This window comes from Suillus subalutaceus (assembly GCF_016647625.1).
Source record: "Suillus subalutaceus strain FC151 chromosome Unknown DFJ58scaffold_238, whole genome shotgun sequence".
Lineage (NCBI taxonomy): Eukaryota > Fungi > Basidiomycota > Agaricomycetes > Boletales > Suillaceae > Suillus > Suillus subalutaceus.
Genome location: NW_024540487.1, coordinates 20,377 through 37,253, shown reverse-complemented (window position 1 = coordinate 37,253; position 16,877 = coordinate 20,377). Strand labels below are relative to the sequence as shown.

The window sequence follows — 16,877 nt, the reverse complement described above, 5'->3', positions numbered from 1 at the left end:
CCATGATGCTCCAGGCATCTATCAATTGGCAGAAGGCTAAATGAATGTCATAATTCCAAATCAGTGACACATACCTTGTGTTTTTTTGGTCGTTCAACTCCACGTCAGTGGCCTTGGAGCAGTGTATGGATACTCCATTTAGAACCGGAATCTGAATTATTTTCATATCAACCAATGAGAGAGCTTCAATGTGTGAAGTTTGCCGACAGCTTATAATAGCCAGGCTGGACTTGGCTTTCTTTTACCCACCCAGCTCATTTTCTACTCCGTGCCACTGCCTTTACTGCTGTCACTGCCACTTGTTTGATCAAAATGAAAAAATTTCCCACCTCAACAGATGAAATTTTCAGTTTGTCCAAGCTTGCCAGTGCTTTGGAACTTGTACACCAACATGGTAAGGATATGGTGTAAACCTTTGCATGTTAAGTCCCATCAGAGCTTCAAGGAACTGATCAGCATTGTTGGACGTCCTGATTTTGACCTGAATGATGTATGAAGCACGTCATGGGACAAGATCAATTCGCAATTAGGTGCGAGTATTGATGATGACGAAAGAGGTGAATGGGAGGATGAGGATGCAGGTTGGTGTAAAACCCAAGTGACAATCGAAGTACCCTTTTCTTGTACAACAGCTCAGCCAGATGCTTGACCTTATGTCACAGCTGAACTTGACCATCACCCTCTCATTTCCATTGTTCAGGAAAAGCTCTCTAACTCTCAGGACGATGAGCTCTTTCATTACAAGCCTTACCAACTGCGATGGAGTCCCCCCCACCTTCAGCATGAAGTAAACATTCAAGGAGAGTTGTACACTTCCCCAGCCTTCATGGATGTGCACCACAATCTTCAGGAGTCCCCTGGAGAGCCAGGATGCAATTTACCCCCGTTTGGTTGTTGCACTCATGTTTTGGTCAGATGCTACACATCTGACGAGTTTCAGTAACACAAAACTATGGCCGGTTTATATGTACTTTGGGAACAAATCAAAGTACCGTCAGTGTAAACCATCCTGGAATTTGAGTAATCATGTGGTGTACTTTCAAAAGGTACATTCAAAATCAATTATCCTCTCCTGCATTGAGACTGATGCCCAGCAGCTTCCTGACTCATTCAAAGACTTCGCAGGTACTTACACCCAAGGCAAGGGAGTCGGCCAGGAATGTGCAACCCACTGTCATCATGAACTTTTCTAAGCTCAATGGAAGATTTTGCTTGATCCCGAGTTTTTACAGGCATATGAACATGACATCGTGATTCTCTGTTGTGACGGCATTACACGTAGGTTTTACCCTCGAATATTTACTTATTCTGTGGATTATCTTGAGAAGTAAGTTATTAGTACCATTTGTAAGATATGATATTGCAGCTCATGAAACCTAGGGTTCTTGTTGCAACTATTTGGCAGCTGGGAGGTTGTCCTTGCCTGCGATGTCTTATACCGATGGGACAATTTCATAATCTAGGAATAAGGCATGATAGACAGCAGCATACAACTCTTGCGCGCTCCGATGCATCAAGGAGTAAGCTGGTTGCCATGGCATGCAACATTATATACAAAAGAACCACAGTGTAGACAGCACAGCAGTCGAGACACTTCTCAAGCCTTATTCATGGGTTCCAACATCAGTGAGCCTGGTCATCAACTTCTTTTCCCACTTTTACTAACATTCGATTAGAACATGTTTTCAGATTGCCTTGGCTCACTCAGATTCAATGCGTTTGTTGCTCTTGTGGTTGATCTTCTGCACGAGTTTGAGCTTGGGGTGTGGCGTATGCTTTTGATTCATTTGTTAAGAATCCTTTGCACTTTGAACAAAGATCTGATCCATGAGCTGGATAGGAGGTCCGCCAAATATCTATCCTTGATGGTTGCTCGATGGACTAACACTCAGTTAACTTCGACAGGTACAGGCAGGTCCCCCATTTGGACCTGCGACCATTAGACAATTCTCTGCAAACACGTCCAAAATGTTGAACATGGCTGCGCAAAACTTCGAAGACCTGTTACAGGTATGTATACGCAAAAAAAATTCATCAGTTTTCATGAACTGATTTTGCTCAAGTGTTCCATCCCAGTTTTTGATGGCCTACTTCCCAATGATCACAACCAAATCGTTTTGGATCTCCTTTTCGTCATGGCTCACTGGCATGGACTTGCAAAACTACATATGCATTCTGACCTGACCCTGGAGATCCTCGACCAATGAACAACTGATCTTGGCGCAAAGTTTTGTCAGTTTAAGATGAAAGTTTGTGCTGCATATCACACTCAGGAACTCGATCGTGGAGTTGACACATGGTCTCACTGGCAAGCAAAGAGAGCAGCTAAACAGACAGAAAATGGCAAGGCAGATGTTGTGGGTCAAGGGACTGCAGCTTGAAAGTCTAGGACAGATGTCATCGCTAAAGCGAAAGAAAAAGCTAGTTCTCAGGATGCGTTTACGCCAAAGCAGCCACAGAGGATGAAGTCATTTAATTTTCAGACTTACAAATTCCATGTGCTCAGGGATTACGTATCCTCCATCCGTTGTTTTGGAACAATGGACTTGTATAGCACTGAACCAGTAAGTTGTAACCTACTACTCCTCCATATTCTAACACAACTTTTGTCAGGGAGAATTGGAACATCATACACCGAAAGGCAGGTACCGTCGTACTGATTGAAAAGCCTTTATTCGCCAGCTGATGCAGATCGAGCGCCGTCAAACGCACTTACACCACATCAAGCAACGCCAACAACAGCAAGCCTCTCGTGCAGAGGTAAACGAAACTGCGAGTGATCCCCAACTGCACCATCATATCGGCCAAAGCAAGAAGACTTACGATGACTTTGGCCACTACCTCCACAGCCACATGAAAGATCCCACTGTGAAAAACACAGCCTGACTAGGCACTTGTAAAGGTACTTAGCCAGTATATGTCTAAGCTCTGCCTATGCTGCTATACTTGCAAACAATAAAGCAAGAACATTTGACCAAAGGGAAAAGCTACTAAGGACAACTTAAGATAGAAAGACCCGAAAGTGCGCTATAGCACGGGAAAGCGCATCGCAAGATACAGCGCTAGTGCACTGGAAAGTATGTCGCAACTATAGAGCGCTATGGCACGAGAAAAGCGGAAGTGCGGGTCAGTAGATGGTCGCTATCGGGTCGCTAATGCATTGGTATAGGATAGGGAGTGTAAAGAGTGTAGTGGGTAGTGAGTGAAGTCAAAGGTATTGATTGCAAGGGTAAAGGAAAGTCAAGGCAAGGGTTCAGGTATAAGGGAACCAATAGGCGCTATAGAGCGCAACTAAAGGTGACTACTTCTAAGTAAAACCTAATGGGAATGAAATACAGTCAAAGGGAAGTAGTGTTGAAGTAATCACCATAGGCTTCTTATACTAGTAAACTATACCATCTCGGACTCGGAAGGGATAGGATATACATGTAATAAGACTGTAGCACTTGTTACAACTCGAGGCAAGGCAAATTACATACCAATGAGGTAGGATGGACAATGATGGATTCTGACATTCCGAAGGGATCCTAGAGCGCGAGAACAGCGCGCTGGATAAGCGCTAAGTGTGGGCACAAGCACTAGATAGAGTGGACAAGCACTGATGCACCTATAGACACATTGCTGGTAGTTTTGATAGTGCTATAAGTGCGGGAATAGCGCAGGATAAGTCGCAGGAACATGGATAGTGCTGTGGGAACATGCACGCATAGTGCAGGAAAGTGCGGACTAGTGTCGGACAAGGGTTATGGCTGAGACAAGTGCAGACTGCTGATAGGGGAGTAGTGAATAATTTGAGGGAAAACTTTGGTCCACCTAATCAAGGCTTATGCAGGTATACATGCCTAGCACCAATATGATTGTCACACTGCTATGAAGGTAAGTAACTTTTACTATGATGGAGATCATTCTGAGATGGGACTCAGGACTTCATGCCTCAATTAAAGGACCATATTCTGGATCGCCTCGAGCCAGGGGAGAAATCAGCTCGTCTCACTCAAGAACGCGACTCGATTCTCTTCAAGTGTAACAGAATATACCACCACAACATCGCAAGATTTAACTTTACTACATACAACATTCGAAGGGCGCAAGACATTATAAATCCACGGACGCCTCATTGCAATATTATGATACTCAAGTGCCATGATGATCACAATGATGGTCTCTGTAACAACTACTGTTATTCCAAAGTCCTCGGCATACATCATGTCAATGTTATTTGCATAGGGGACATATATGAATCTTGCTGAATAGAATTTCTCTTTGTTCGATGGTACGAATCTATACAAAGTCACTCATGGGAGACACGCACTTTAGGCCGCGTTTGTCTCATGCCTTTGTCAAATCATAATGAATTGGGCTTTGTGAACCCAGCAGTTGTTCTTAGGGCATGCCATATCATACCAGCCTTCTCTCGAGGGCAACACAATCCCAACGAATGTGGGATCTCTCCTCTTGCAGGAGATAAAAATGACTGGTATGAGTACTACGTCAACAGGTGAGTGTTCTTACCTATTTTTTTCATATTTACTAATAATACGACTCTAGCTTTGTTGATCGAGACACACTGATGTGCTTCCATTACGGACTTGGAGTGGGCCATGTATATTCTCATGAAGTGAACACCCCAGAAAGACCTTGCTCAGTTCAAACCCAAGCAGAGAATGAATATTCAGAAAGGGAAGGTTTCAGGGAAACAACCAACTGGCAAGCTCCTGTTGACAGTGAAGATAAAGAGGACAAGCACATTGGTGTCGAGGAGTTGAATCCTTTTCAACAGGAATAAAACGGAAGCACAGAATCACTTATTGAGGCTCTTGAAGACATGTTTACTCACCATGCATTTGATTATGAAAATTAGTGATGCATGTGCCGATGTGATGCTGAGTGCAACTCTATTTCCTAGTTCCTAACCCCAACTTGAGGCTGGCACGTTCAAGGTTTCGCTAATAATTCCTGGCGCCATCATCGAGCTGGCCCACCAAATTGGCTACCAATTGATTTCATTTATTTTAGCACGCAATTGAGTCGTTTCTTGATCCTGGTGCAGCTTTCATTCAACTCTGTCTTGCCATCGCCATCTGGCCATCACTATCTGGCCATCACTATCTTCAAGTAACAGGCTATCATCTTTACCATGTAGCTACTTCTTAAAAGTCTGAGGGTTTCATTCGTCAGCCCTCCAACTCCCCACCACCTTTTCCCATGGATTTGCAATGTGAGGTAGCTCGATGCAACTCACTTCTTTCTCACTGACAAGTCGATGGTAACAGCCAATCTCACAGCTCCAATTTTCTTGTACATGCCCAGTATGAATCGGGTGCTACAAGTAATTCAGCTGCCTGTATGTTATTCCCACTTGATATTGTGCATGTGACATATGCTGATGCCTTTTCTACAGAACGCCCAGGTTTGTCGTTGTCTATCTAACCTGTTATTTCAGCATCCTTTTGTTGGTTTTAGTGAATCGGAGTGTTACTTAGTAATGGGTTATATGGCACACCAATGCTATGAGATCTCTCCAATCTATGTGAGTCATCCGCAAAATCAGTTGTTTCGTCTCATTGTATATGTTCTAGTGCCCAGATTACATGGTGGCGCCTCATTCGGATGCTCTTCTACCTATTGTCGGGGTGCTCATGATTCACCACCTTGGGGATACATTGTTTCATACAGTCTATGAAAAGCAGGTGAGATCTACATCATATCGGAAATTACATCCGTGAAATTATTAACATAGTTTGGTGATGGCGATTTCCTTTGGGCAATCGAGACCCAATTTTGTTGGCCAAATGCAGCAGGAATTGCCAGTCCTCTATGGTGCATGAGTGTTGCCCTTAGTGCTCAGCGTTCCATGGATTGATTTTCCACCTCCATAGGTCAATGAGCTGGCATATGAAGCAGGTAAGCTTCCAAGCTCATGACCATGAATGGAGCGCTCATGAGCTTCTCCAGCGCACCTGGCATACCAAGCATACCAAGCAGGGCCCATTCAACAGCCTCATTGGAGACCGGCAGACTACTCCTTCAACAGGGCCGTCATCATGTACTCTTTGACGAGGCTGTCATCATGTACTCCTTGATGAGGCCATCATCATGTACTATTTGACAAGGCCGTCATCATGTACTTCGACAAAACCATCATCATGTACTTCGACGAGGCCGTCATCATGTACTTCAACGGGGCCGTCATCATGTACTCTTCCCATGAATTGCTTGTTTTTAAGACACCCATCTGACAAGTCTCTTACACCAGCTTGCCCTTGATCTGGCACCATTCTCGCATCAACAATTTATTAATAATGTACACGTCTTAATGTGGTACCCTTAGACTTGACCCTGCTGAAAGGTGAGCTATTTAATTTATTACCTCAAAGTAGCGAAAACTTCATTATTCATCAGCACCTCATTGTTGCGCATACAGGATAGTGCATGTTCACACTACCAAATTCACCATAGTACACTACATAATCAAATGGTGTGTGACACGTGTTCAGAACTGATATAAGGGACAGTCTTGTAAACTGAATTCTGCACGCACAGATCAAACCTTTCTTTGCTCTTGCTACCCTATTAGCATGTCTAGGCACCATGTCAATGTACCAGAGGATATCAAAGTCATGGAGAGCAGCTCCGATACTGCAGGCTTTGGTTCCGACTCTGACAACTTGTCATTAGATTCAGACGAGGAACTCTTGAAGGTTCGTGCTGCTGTTGCACCTCCACGGGACAATGCTTCGATTGCAGACCTTCATCAGGCAAGTACTGTCTCAATCTTTTCTGGGCGTATACAGTCTCTAATAAGTTGGCTATCCAGGCACTAGAAACTGCACAGAAGCTGCTGTTGAATATGCGAGGCCGGCAGCGAGAGCTCTTGAAGCAGAATGCGCTTCTGGAAGCTTCAGCAGCCAAAGGTCAGAAGAAACTCACTCGTGATGAACTTGAGCTAGCCGTCAAGGGAGAGGCGATAAGGCTGTTGGGACGCAAATACTAAATCACACATTGCTTATGGATCAACCCTCAGATTTCCCCTTGCGTGCACGTCCCGACATTGACATCAACAGTAAGAAGCGCTGGCTGTCACCACTTTCAATCGAAGATGGTGTGAAAGCTGAGTTATTCTTGTTTGTTCCTGAAGCGGATCGGGAAACGATGAATCACAAACTCTTTGGTAGCCATGTCAGTGCGGTCAATATTCTTTATTTCAAGACAATATCTGACTTCTTCAGTTTGCAAAAGGTGTTGGTAATGTTCACTCCAAAATGGTTTCAGACATCAAGACATGCGCTAGAGCTATCTTTGGATTGAATCCCGAGTTCTTCCTTCGAGGTTATGATCAAGGCATGCAAGAAGAATGCCGCATCCTTATCCGTTCTCCTCATGGTTCCTACACCAAGTTCGCTCCTGTATTGTTCCCCTGTCCAAACAGTCTCTTGCCCAACAACTTCCTGAAGTCAGCTGTGCTGGTTAAGGTACATTTTTTTCATATTCTCTAGTGCTTATTACGAGGATCTAATAATAAGTCATGCCTCACATTAGATCCTCAAAGTGTCCATCCACGGCAAGACTTCGTTGTCCTCCAACGTGCAAAGCTCTAAAACGAAGGCCAAGATCTGGAATTTGTGAGCCACGACACCAGGCATGATTGCTGCCGCCGCAATTGTCGTAAGTCACTCAGCTTCATGTTGGAGTATCCATCACTCAATGTTCTCTTACCCTAGGCTATCTACATGTTTTCAGGCGACAAGGAACTGCTTGAAACTGGCCAGACAGCTAAAATCCCATATCGCACCTACCACGATTTTTACCGTGAACGCCTGATGATGGGAGGTGCCTGGGCACGCCAGGTTCTTTTATTCTTCAACCAGACCCTATTTCCATCTACTTCCTCACTCACTCCCGCTCCTGTTCTGGATGAAGGGGACCCAGCTCAGTTGTGGGAATTAGACTTTGAGCGTGCCATAGATGAGGAAGGCAAGCCGCCAATCACTATTTCCAATACTCCGCCTGCAAGTGCTCCCCCTTCTCTGATGAGATCATCATCTGTCGCGCCCAATCTCACGGCAGGTCCTGGACCCGTTATGCAACCAGATCTGAATCCAGCTGCTATCGTGGAACCTTCAATATCTACTGCGATGGAAGCTCTTGATTTGGCGCACGGTTGAGAGAATATTAATGAGCCAGTAGCTGATGATTCTGGTGTTTCGGCCGCAAAACCAAAACCAAAACCAAAACGGAAAGGGAATTCAAAGCATGCTGCTGCTGCTGATGGAGACTTAATATCAGCCAATACTGGAGTTCGGAGGTCTAACAGGCATGGCAAAGAAGTTTAAATAGGCCACTGTGACAGCCCTGACTGTCATTTCTTCTATATACATTGTCATATTTTGCGCTTACACTTAGAGCATCACAATGCAATTGTCTTCCAATGACAAAAATCTCATGTAAGCTTGATGTAAGCACATTGAAACTTGGTTTCCCTCGGTTCCAACTTCTTCTCATTCTCATTCATTGACGGAAAACCTCCATCATGACAGTCTAAGGTAACCTCCTTAGCTCGCCAACAACGCCAAATGCTGCCCTCACTTGATTCAGGTCCTTTGATTTACTACTATGCTATTTGTTCAGAGGTTTGATGGTACGTCAAGACTCTAATTTAAACTTAGCTGATTCAGAGACCCTCACGCAGCATGTCGTGGAAGTAAGTATCATGCGCCTTAGACTACACTCGATAATGGATACTGATCTTTGCAACTCACACATTAGGCATATCTATGCATTCAGCTTGGAACCAAGGCCTTGGATGGTGCGCATTATGACAAAGCCATTGACCACTTCGCCGCCGCTGTCTTGCTGCTCGTGATGACCGTATTCTTTTCACATGTACTTAGATTTCCTTCATCAACATTTTCGCTACTGACCTAAGTCTCAGATTTCCACACCACGACCTCAGCAGCGCTCAGGGTCAGGAATCTCACCATCCACGACACCCACCCATGTTGTTTCATGGACCACTACCATACGACTCTCCAAGATAACTTGATGTACATGACTTACAATCACGAGTCTGGCACTCCACCATCACCATGCGTTTTAAGAAACTCAGGCTTGCTATGACAAGGAGTCCTCGTCCAATTTCTCCACCACCTCTACCCACACCAGCACCGCCGCTCCAGATTATAATTTCATAGCTTTCAGATATCGTGTCTACCATCCTTCCTTTGTTCTCATTATCTGCCAGTTTTTTTTTGTTCCATCCAACTGACCAGGAGATATATTCAGATCAATGTTCCTCTCTATCATGGTCTTCGGTCTCTTCACTCGCAAGCCCGATTCCTCACCAACACACAATGACCAACTACACACACCCTCTCCCTCAATTTCACACCCTGACTCTCCAGCAGCCCTCTCACCCACTCCACTGCCCAATTCCTGCACCACCGAGTCTGAGCCCAACTCTGAGGTGACAGATCCAACAGCCCTCCATGACCTTGTGTGCTCCGTCCCTCCGCAGACGCTACACACGTACACCCTCGCCTACCTCTGCCCCACCTCCAATCTGCCACAGGCACCCCCCTCCCCACGCACACTCACCGCCCTAACTCACTTCTTCAGTGCACTCTCCCCGCCACCACAACTCCATTGTGTGTGCTGCCATGCCTCCTTCTTTGACCTTTCAAATACAGACACGTCTTGCTGGATTCCACATGATGATGAAAGTGCCCTCGTTGATCGTGCGGTGTATGAGACATTGTGGGGTTGTTGTGGAGGGAGCGTTGAAGGGACAGGAGATATGGGTCCTCCTGATGGGTGGTGCTATGAGGGACAGCACACGGTGAGCATTTATATCGCACTTCAGAGTTCTAATCCTCATTCCAGCTACAGACAGACACCAAACGCGCGCATTTCTGCGCAGATTCCACCATCCATGATGACAAACTATTAGTCTCGTGCACTATGATGGGATGTCATGGCCACAAAACCGCCCCACCACTTGCTGCTACTCTGAGTCCTACGACCTTCACAGCCCACATTACATGTACGACACCTATTCACCTGGCGACCCAATCACGCAGCGCCACCTGTCGTTGAAGTTCCTTTTGCACAGGGTCAAAAGGTGCGTTCAGTCTATTTTGATCGCTGTCTTCGGTGTCTCATGCATATATTATCTACAGCGTAATACTGCAGCGGGTGCTCCTACTGATATATGATTGTAAAGGCGACTCTACTATTGATTGAAAAAGAAATGGGAGAGATTGGAAGGGAATTGAGAATCTGAACAATTAGCATATTATTTAAATTAGTAGCACCGTATTACAATGATCCAAATTTGCTTGAAAGACTCCATAATTTTATTAAAGCCTTGGAAGGACACTCGTCGCTTGAAATGCTCGAAATTTTGCCTTTGCATTGGAATGGTCTTTGAACCCACTTGCAAGAACCCCTATATCGCTTCCAAGCGGCTTCCAAAATTTTCGGGTTCTCTTCCAAGCGAGTTGTAACACTGCCGGCAAATTGAGGCCTTCCAATCCATTTTAAGGAATTCCAACCAAAAATAGAAATTTCCGACAAGTGTTGTGCTTCTCTCATTATTTTCTACCTTACAAGTCCATCATGCAGCTTAACAAAAAAATACAAGGTGCATGCTTGATGTCTCCAGACAACTGGTGAAGGTGTCCAGTCTGATGCGAATGGCAACATCTCTGACAACAAATTTTTTGAATGCTATGTCCCTGCTGATGGACCTAATACGACCACAACTCCGAGGGCACAGTGTATTTGGGGTATGTAATGGCTAGAGCAAGTCAGACTCAGCGAGAGTAGAACAAACACTATATTAAATACCTAGAGCAAGTCAGACTAAGCTCTAGTAAGTACAAGTGTAAACAAGCTACAAGATGATAACATACCTCAGCGAGAGTAGAACAAACACTGAGGATAAACAAACACAAGAAGACCGCTACTAATACCATACGGAGTTGTTAGGTAAGCGTGGCTGAGTGTTCGAAGGTGAATCACTATACAGTACCAGGAAGCAAGAAGTAGCAAGATAGGTAACGTTCATGCCAATACACCCCCTCACCGAGACACCAGACACAACCCAGCGAGATGCTTCATGAAGAGTGGGTGTGCGAGAGCCTTCGTAAAAATATCGGCGATGTTGGTGTGAGATGGCAGCCAAGTGAGAACGAAGGTGCCCTGCGATACATGGCCACGAATGGAATGATACCACATGTCAATGTGTTTTGAACGGATGTGATTACGCGCCTCCTTTGACAGTGCGATCACCCCAGTGTTGTCCATGTGAATGACGAGGGGCATGGTAAGTGGGAAATGAAGTGCTACAAAAAGAGACTTCAACCACAATCCCTCCTGGATGATGTGCATGATGGCCATGTATTCGGCCTCGGTGGAAGACAATGCGACGGTGGCCTGCTTCTTCGAAACGTGAGCAATAATCCCACCGGCAAAGAACCACACATAACCAGAGATGGACTTGTGGTCCTCTGGTGAGCTGGCCCAATCAGCATTACAGTAGCCGTGCAACAGTTCGTCAGCACATTCCCCGCCATAGTGTAGTCGCAAGCTGATGGTGCCAGCAAGGTAGCGTAGCAGACGCTTCACAGCTGCATAATGAGAAGTCGAAGGATTCGCACTGAATTGTGCGAGGGAGTTGATGGAGTATGAGATGTCAGGTCTAGTGCAGACGGCGAGGTAGAGGAGCTCCCCGATGAGTTTGCGAAAGTTGCTAGCGAGGTTGGGAATGACAGGATGAATATCTGAGGGACATCCGAAGGGATAGTTGGCGTTGAGAGGAAGGAGAACGGGGTTACATTGAAGCATCCCATATTCTTCGAGGAGATAGGTAATATACTCAGATTGATGCATCCAAAGACAGCGAGACGAATGATCACATTCAAATTGAATGCCGAGGAACCGGTCGACTGGACCAAGATCCTTGATGCCGAATCGTGCATTAATACTCCCCTTGATGTATGCCAAGAAACGAGGAGAGTTCGAGGTGCCTAGGCTATCATCAACGTGCCAGCCAATAATGCAAAACGTACGAGTTCCAGCATCAACACAGTTGAAGATGAACACAGCGTGTGAAGCCCAATTCCTCCATAATGGCCCACACTTCCTCATATCACTCCATCGCCGACCGTTTCAACCCATATATCGTCCTCAACATCTTCCATACCATGATATGCCAGTCGCCATCCTCAAACCCCTTTGGCTGGCACATGTAGATGTCTTCCTTCAGCACCCCCCATAGGAATGCGCGAGTGGCATCAAAGGTATCAAGGTCCCAGCCATTTTTGCAGGCGAGCGCAGCGATGATGCGGAGAGAGGCAGTTTTCAGGACTGGAGCGAAGGTGGCACCAAAATCGACGCCAGGGATTTGGGAGAACCCCTGGGCAACCAGATGAGCCTTGTACACTGGCCCCCCCTTGTTGTCCTCTTTAAATTCGAGGACCCAGCGGTTGCCAATAGCGCAATGCCCTGTGGGAAGAGTGGTGAGCTGGTAGACTCGCATCTCATCCATGATATTCAACTCCTTTTGCATGGCTTCCAGCCAGTCGTCATGGTCAGAACGTAAGACTGCTTCCTTGTAAGTTGCTGGTGGAGGGGAGGCAGGAGCAGGAGGAGAGGCGATGCTGAGTGGTGTAGGTGTGAGTACAGGCACAGGAGTGGAGTCATCGTCGGGCTCGTCATCAGACTCGGAGTGGTGCATGATGGAAGGAAAGTTCTCATTGAAGATAATGTCGCGTGCCACGAAGAAAGTCCCCGTGACTTTGTCACGCAGACGATACCCTTTCGTCCCGTCAGGGTAGCCCATGAGGATGGCCTCACGAGAGTGTGGGCCAAGCTTAGACTGGATCTCTGTTGGGATACGTGCAAAGCAGCGTGAGCCAAAGACATGGAGGTGCGACAAATCAGGCTTCTTTCCGTTGATGACTTCATAAGGTGTTGTCCCAGGGGGTAATGCTCGTGACTCTGACCTATTCCACAGGTAACAGATGGTAAGTGCGGCCTCACCCCATAGCGTTGCTGGAAGACTGGCCGTCTCCAACAAGGCAAACAAACGCCCCTCAATGGTACACATGGCCCTCTCAGCCTTGCCATTCTGTTGGTGAGCATATGGGGCTGAGAGTTGCCGTTCGATCCCAGCATCCTGAAGTGCCCTGGTGAAAGTTGCATTAACAAACTCCCCTCCATTATCCAACCTGAAGACTTTGACTTCGCGATCCAGGTGATTTTCCCAGTGAGTTTTGACGACACACCAAGCTTCTAGAGCCTGGTCCTTGGCAGCAAGGAGCTGTAGATTCAAGAGGTGGGAGTGGTTGTCTAGGAAAATGATGAAATGGTGTTTGCCATGAGGCATCATGATGGGAAAAGGACCGCATAGGTCGGAATGAATGATGTCGAGCGGATGAGCAGCACGTGGTTCTTGTGAAGGAGGAAAAGGTTTCCTGGGGTGCTTGGCGATAATGCAAGGTTCACAGTGTTGCAGAGGTGCGTCTTTATCAACCCGCACTCCAGTGGCAATCAGAGGCACGCGCTTAACAGCATCTCCACCAATATGGCCAAGACGCGCGTGCCACAGGTCCCAAGTCAATGCGACACGAGCGAATGTGGCGATCTCGGAAGGTGAGGTGTGAAGGACGGATTCATCAGGACAAACAAACTTGAGGTTGACCAAGAAGAGGTCACCGACCTCAGGGATAGTGCCATACAGCTTCCCCTGGTGAGTGAGATAACAGCACGGTGGGAATGGTTGAAAGTGACAGGCCCAGCCTTTCTTCAGCATGCGAGAGATGGAGAGTAAGTTGATATATGCACCAGGGGCGTGGAGGCAGTCTGTGAATCTGATTCTGAAAGAGTTCCCATTGATGACTAAGTCTGCCATGCAATCCCCGTGCCCTGAAGTTGACAGATAGCCATGATTGGCAGTCTTCACCTTGACGAAAGAGTTCTGTGAGTACGTCCAGAAAACGTCACGATCCATGATGAGGGTGGAGGTTGTTCCAGATTCAAGGATTGTGGAGGTAGAGCAAAGCGCAAGATGTGAGTAATCTTGATCAACTTCTTCGATGATGGCAAATGAGAGATTCTGACGGTGCTGCAATTCTGTTGTTACAGCAGATGCTGCCGTTTGAGTGGTGGCAGCGGCAGGTGCATCCTCGTTTGCCTTCGTCTCGGTCGCAGAAGCTGAGACGTCCTTCTTAGGCTTCCCCTTCTGTTGTGCCCAAGGTGCCTTGCCCTCCATATCACCCCCTGGCTGGAGGCAATGAACTTGATTGTGAGTCAATGAGCGCGGGAGGCCTGCACAGGCCGGATTGTCACAAGGTAACCCTTTTGGGTTATGTTTGTGCATGCGAACACCGGTGGTAAGATTGGACGTTCTGCGATCGGGCCCCCAGGACGCTGCGTTAGCGACGTTCGTATATTCAGAACCAGGGCGAGCCATCTTCAGATGACTCTGCTGACGATTCGCCTCCTCCGTGAAGGATGTGGCGACTTGCTCAAATGAAACAGTCGTGGTTGGAGAGGTCGTTGTTGTGGATGATGATGAAGCGATGACATTTGCGGAGCTGTACAACCCAATGGTTAGACTGCGAAAGACTACCCATTGGGGGGTGTCAGGAAGACCATTAAGTAACATAAAAATGGCTTCTTCGTCCATGAAGGCGATTTGCATCTCGGCAAAGCGACGACAACCATTCTTGAAGACTCCGAGGTACCGAGTGGCATCCTCAGCATCTTTCAATTTTTCCATGAATAATTGAGAACATAATTCGTACTGCAAGGTCATGTCAAGATGCGCAAATCTCTTCACGAGCATCTCCCATTGGTCTCGAGCCAAGAGTCCTTCATCAAGGATGTTCTGTACGATTGGTGAGAGCTTATGCCCAATGATAGCCTTCATTTGGGCATCTTCTTTAATCCATTCTTTCATTAATTTCAACTCGTCCGCGGTTGGTTGCCCTGCTGTGACAGGTTTTGGCATGGAGCTCGTGTACTCAGCTATATCATTAGGATCTGTACCACTGCTGCAGTGGTTCCAGAGTCCTTCTCCCACTAGTGCGAGTCTGATGGCCCTTCTCCAACTTGGGTAGGAATCCGCACCCAGAAGTTCATTAATATGATCAAACTTCCCCATAGTTGATTCTGGGAAGGTTCGGGTGCGACATAAGTAACGAGGTTGAGGAATTTGAAATGAGTCGGTCATTGAGTGTTTCAAACGCGAGTCTAATCTTGTTCTAATCTGAATTACTGCGCTATTGCGCAGGGCTCATAACCTAATGGCTAGAGCAAGTCAGACTCAGCGAGAGTAGAACAAATGCTATATTAAATACCTAGAGCAAGTCAGACTAAGCTCTAGTAAGTACAAGTGTAAACGAGCTACAAGATGATAACATACCTCAGCGAGAGTAGAACAAACGCTGAGGATAAACAAACACAAGAAGACCGCTACTAATACCATACGGAGTTGTTAGGTAAGCATGGCTAGGGATCCGCATGGGTATGGGTAACCCACGCGGGTCACAGGTATGGGTATGGGTCAGAGTCTTGAGTACCCGTTACCCACACGGGTACTGCTGAGCGTGCTTACAAATATTTGTGTTCACACTTTCACCACCACTTGACTCTCATCTCATGATAACCACCAATACCAGCACCCAATTCCCAGCCTTCAAGCTAACTCTTGTAGGGGTGTAGTGATTGAGTTCTCACTCTCTCGCTTGCTAATCTTTTGCTCATTGCTCTCAGTCGTTCGCTGCTTGTTCCAGGTGCGCATGTTTTTTTTCTCGTTTACTAATATCTTAAACTTTACAGTGTGCGACTACCACCACTCATGCCCTACTACCACCACTCGCGCCATGCACTGCATCCTACCCTCCATCTCGTTCTTCCTGTCTCGTCCCTCCTTCCACTCTTCTGGTGCTCTCCAGTGTCCTCCGCATACGTCTGAGCCTTGTCAGCATTCGCCGACGTGCACTGGGCGTGTGCGCTAAGCACTGGTGGCTGCTGGGATCAGGTGGGGCGGGTACACCCGCCACAGGTACACACCCGCACCCATACCCGTACCCGTGTCTACGGGTTGGCCTTGAGACACCCGCAGGTTTACCCATGCGGATCCCTAAGCGTGGCTGAGTGTTCGAAGGTAAATCACTATACAGTACCAGGAAGCAAGAAGTAGCAAGATAGGTAATGTTCATGCCAATAGTATGTTACTTATGTAACGCGGAGCATATGAATAAAGCGAAAGTGGTCAGACGGAGAATTTGCATATTCCCAAGCAATGTGTAGGGTGCCAGCTTTTGCCACAGGGGAGCGCTCTTGTAGATAACGAGTTTGTTGAATAGCAAGAGTGCAAGATAAGTCACAGTGCAGCTGTGCTGCTGCCTCTTCGAGGGTCACTTCTGGCCGAAACACAGTACGTAGAACCATAAGCAAGAGATATGAGTGAAGGTATTCCTCGCGTGATGTTCGAAAACGGGCCATTGAGTGTGATGTGTTTTGGGACAGTGTTAAGTGTAGTCAGTTATCATTGATTATATAATACATTCGTTCAAGTACAAAACGGGAAGTGGTATATGGGCAAGGGGGGTCGTGGGTGTAGGCGTTGGGCGTGGGCGCCCAACTTTGAACGTCCCTAATATTCAACCACGCAGCCCCTCAGGTCTGACTCTGAGTTGTACGATAAAACCAGACGTACAGTCCTGAACAAGCAGGATCTACAAGTTCTAGAAAGTTTCCTAATTTTCAACAAGTGAGTCTGAAAGTTCATGATTGATCAGTAGCTGACCTTTCCGTAGGCACATTTTGAAGACGAATTTCTATTGACTCACGAAGGTTGCACTGTCATT

General features: G+C 46.7%; 4 protein-coding genes across 4 annotated transcripts; 3 read left to right on the top strand and 1 right to left on the bottom strand.

The window, feature by feature from the left end:
- Positions 1 to 3,678: 3,678 nt before the first annotated feature.
- Positions 3,679 to 4,502, top strand: DFJ58DRAFT_719381 (uncharacterized protein; the record flags this gene model as incomplete). The annotated part of the gene is made up of 3 exons (XM_041384615.1): positions 3,679 to 3,719; positions 4,031 to 4,214; positions 4,305 to 4,502. 3 exons carry the CDS (start codon positions 3,679 to 3,681, stop codon positions 4,500 to 4,502), a joined length of 423 nt encoding a protein of 140 aa, XP_041236152.1.
- A 2,076-nt stretch (positions 4,503 to 6,578) lies between these two features.
- On the top strand, positions 6,579 to 8,165 carry DFJ58DRAFT_735918 (uncharacterized protein; the record flags this gene model as incomplete). Its single annotated transcript, XM_041386715.1, has 5 exons — positions 6,579 to 6,762; positions 6,818 to 6,914; positions 6,951 to 7,179; positions 7,230 to 7,472; positions 7,722 to 8,165. 5 exons carry the CDS (start codon positions 6,579 to 6,581, stop codon positions 8,163 to 8,165), a joined length of 1,197 nt encoding a protein of 398 aa, XP_041236151.1.
- A 1,136-nt stretch (positions 8,166 to 9,301) lies between these two features.
- On the top strand, positions 9,302 to 9,975 carry DFJ58DRAFT_646548 (uncharacterized protein; the record flags this gene model as incomplete). Its single annotated transcript, XM_041381436.1, has 2 exons — positions 9,302 to 9,835; positions 9,886 to 9,975. Coding segments are annotated over 2 exons (624 nt in total), but the record flags the coding sequence as incomplete, so codon positions are not given.
- A 3,642-nt stretch (positions 9,976 to 13,617) lies between these two features.
- On the bottom strand, positions 13,618 to 15,235 carry DFJ58DRAFT_847685 (uncharacterized protein; the record flags this gene model as incomplete). The annotated part of the gene is made up of 2 exons (XM_041393500.1): positions 13,618 to 13,645; positions 13,692 to 15,235. The coding sequence occupies 2 exons, from the start codon at positions 15,233 to 15,235 to the stop codon at positions 13,618 to 13,620; spliced, it is 1,572 nt and encodes a 523-aa protein (XP_041236149.1).
- Positions 15,236 to 16,877: the final 1,642 nt, after the last annotated feature.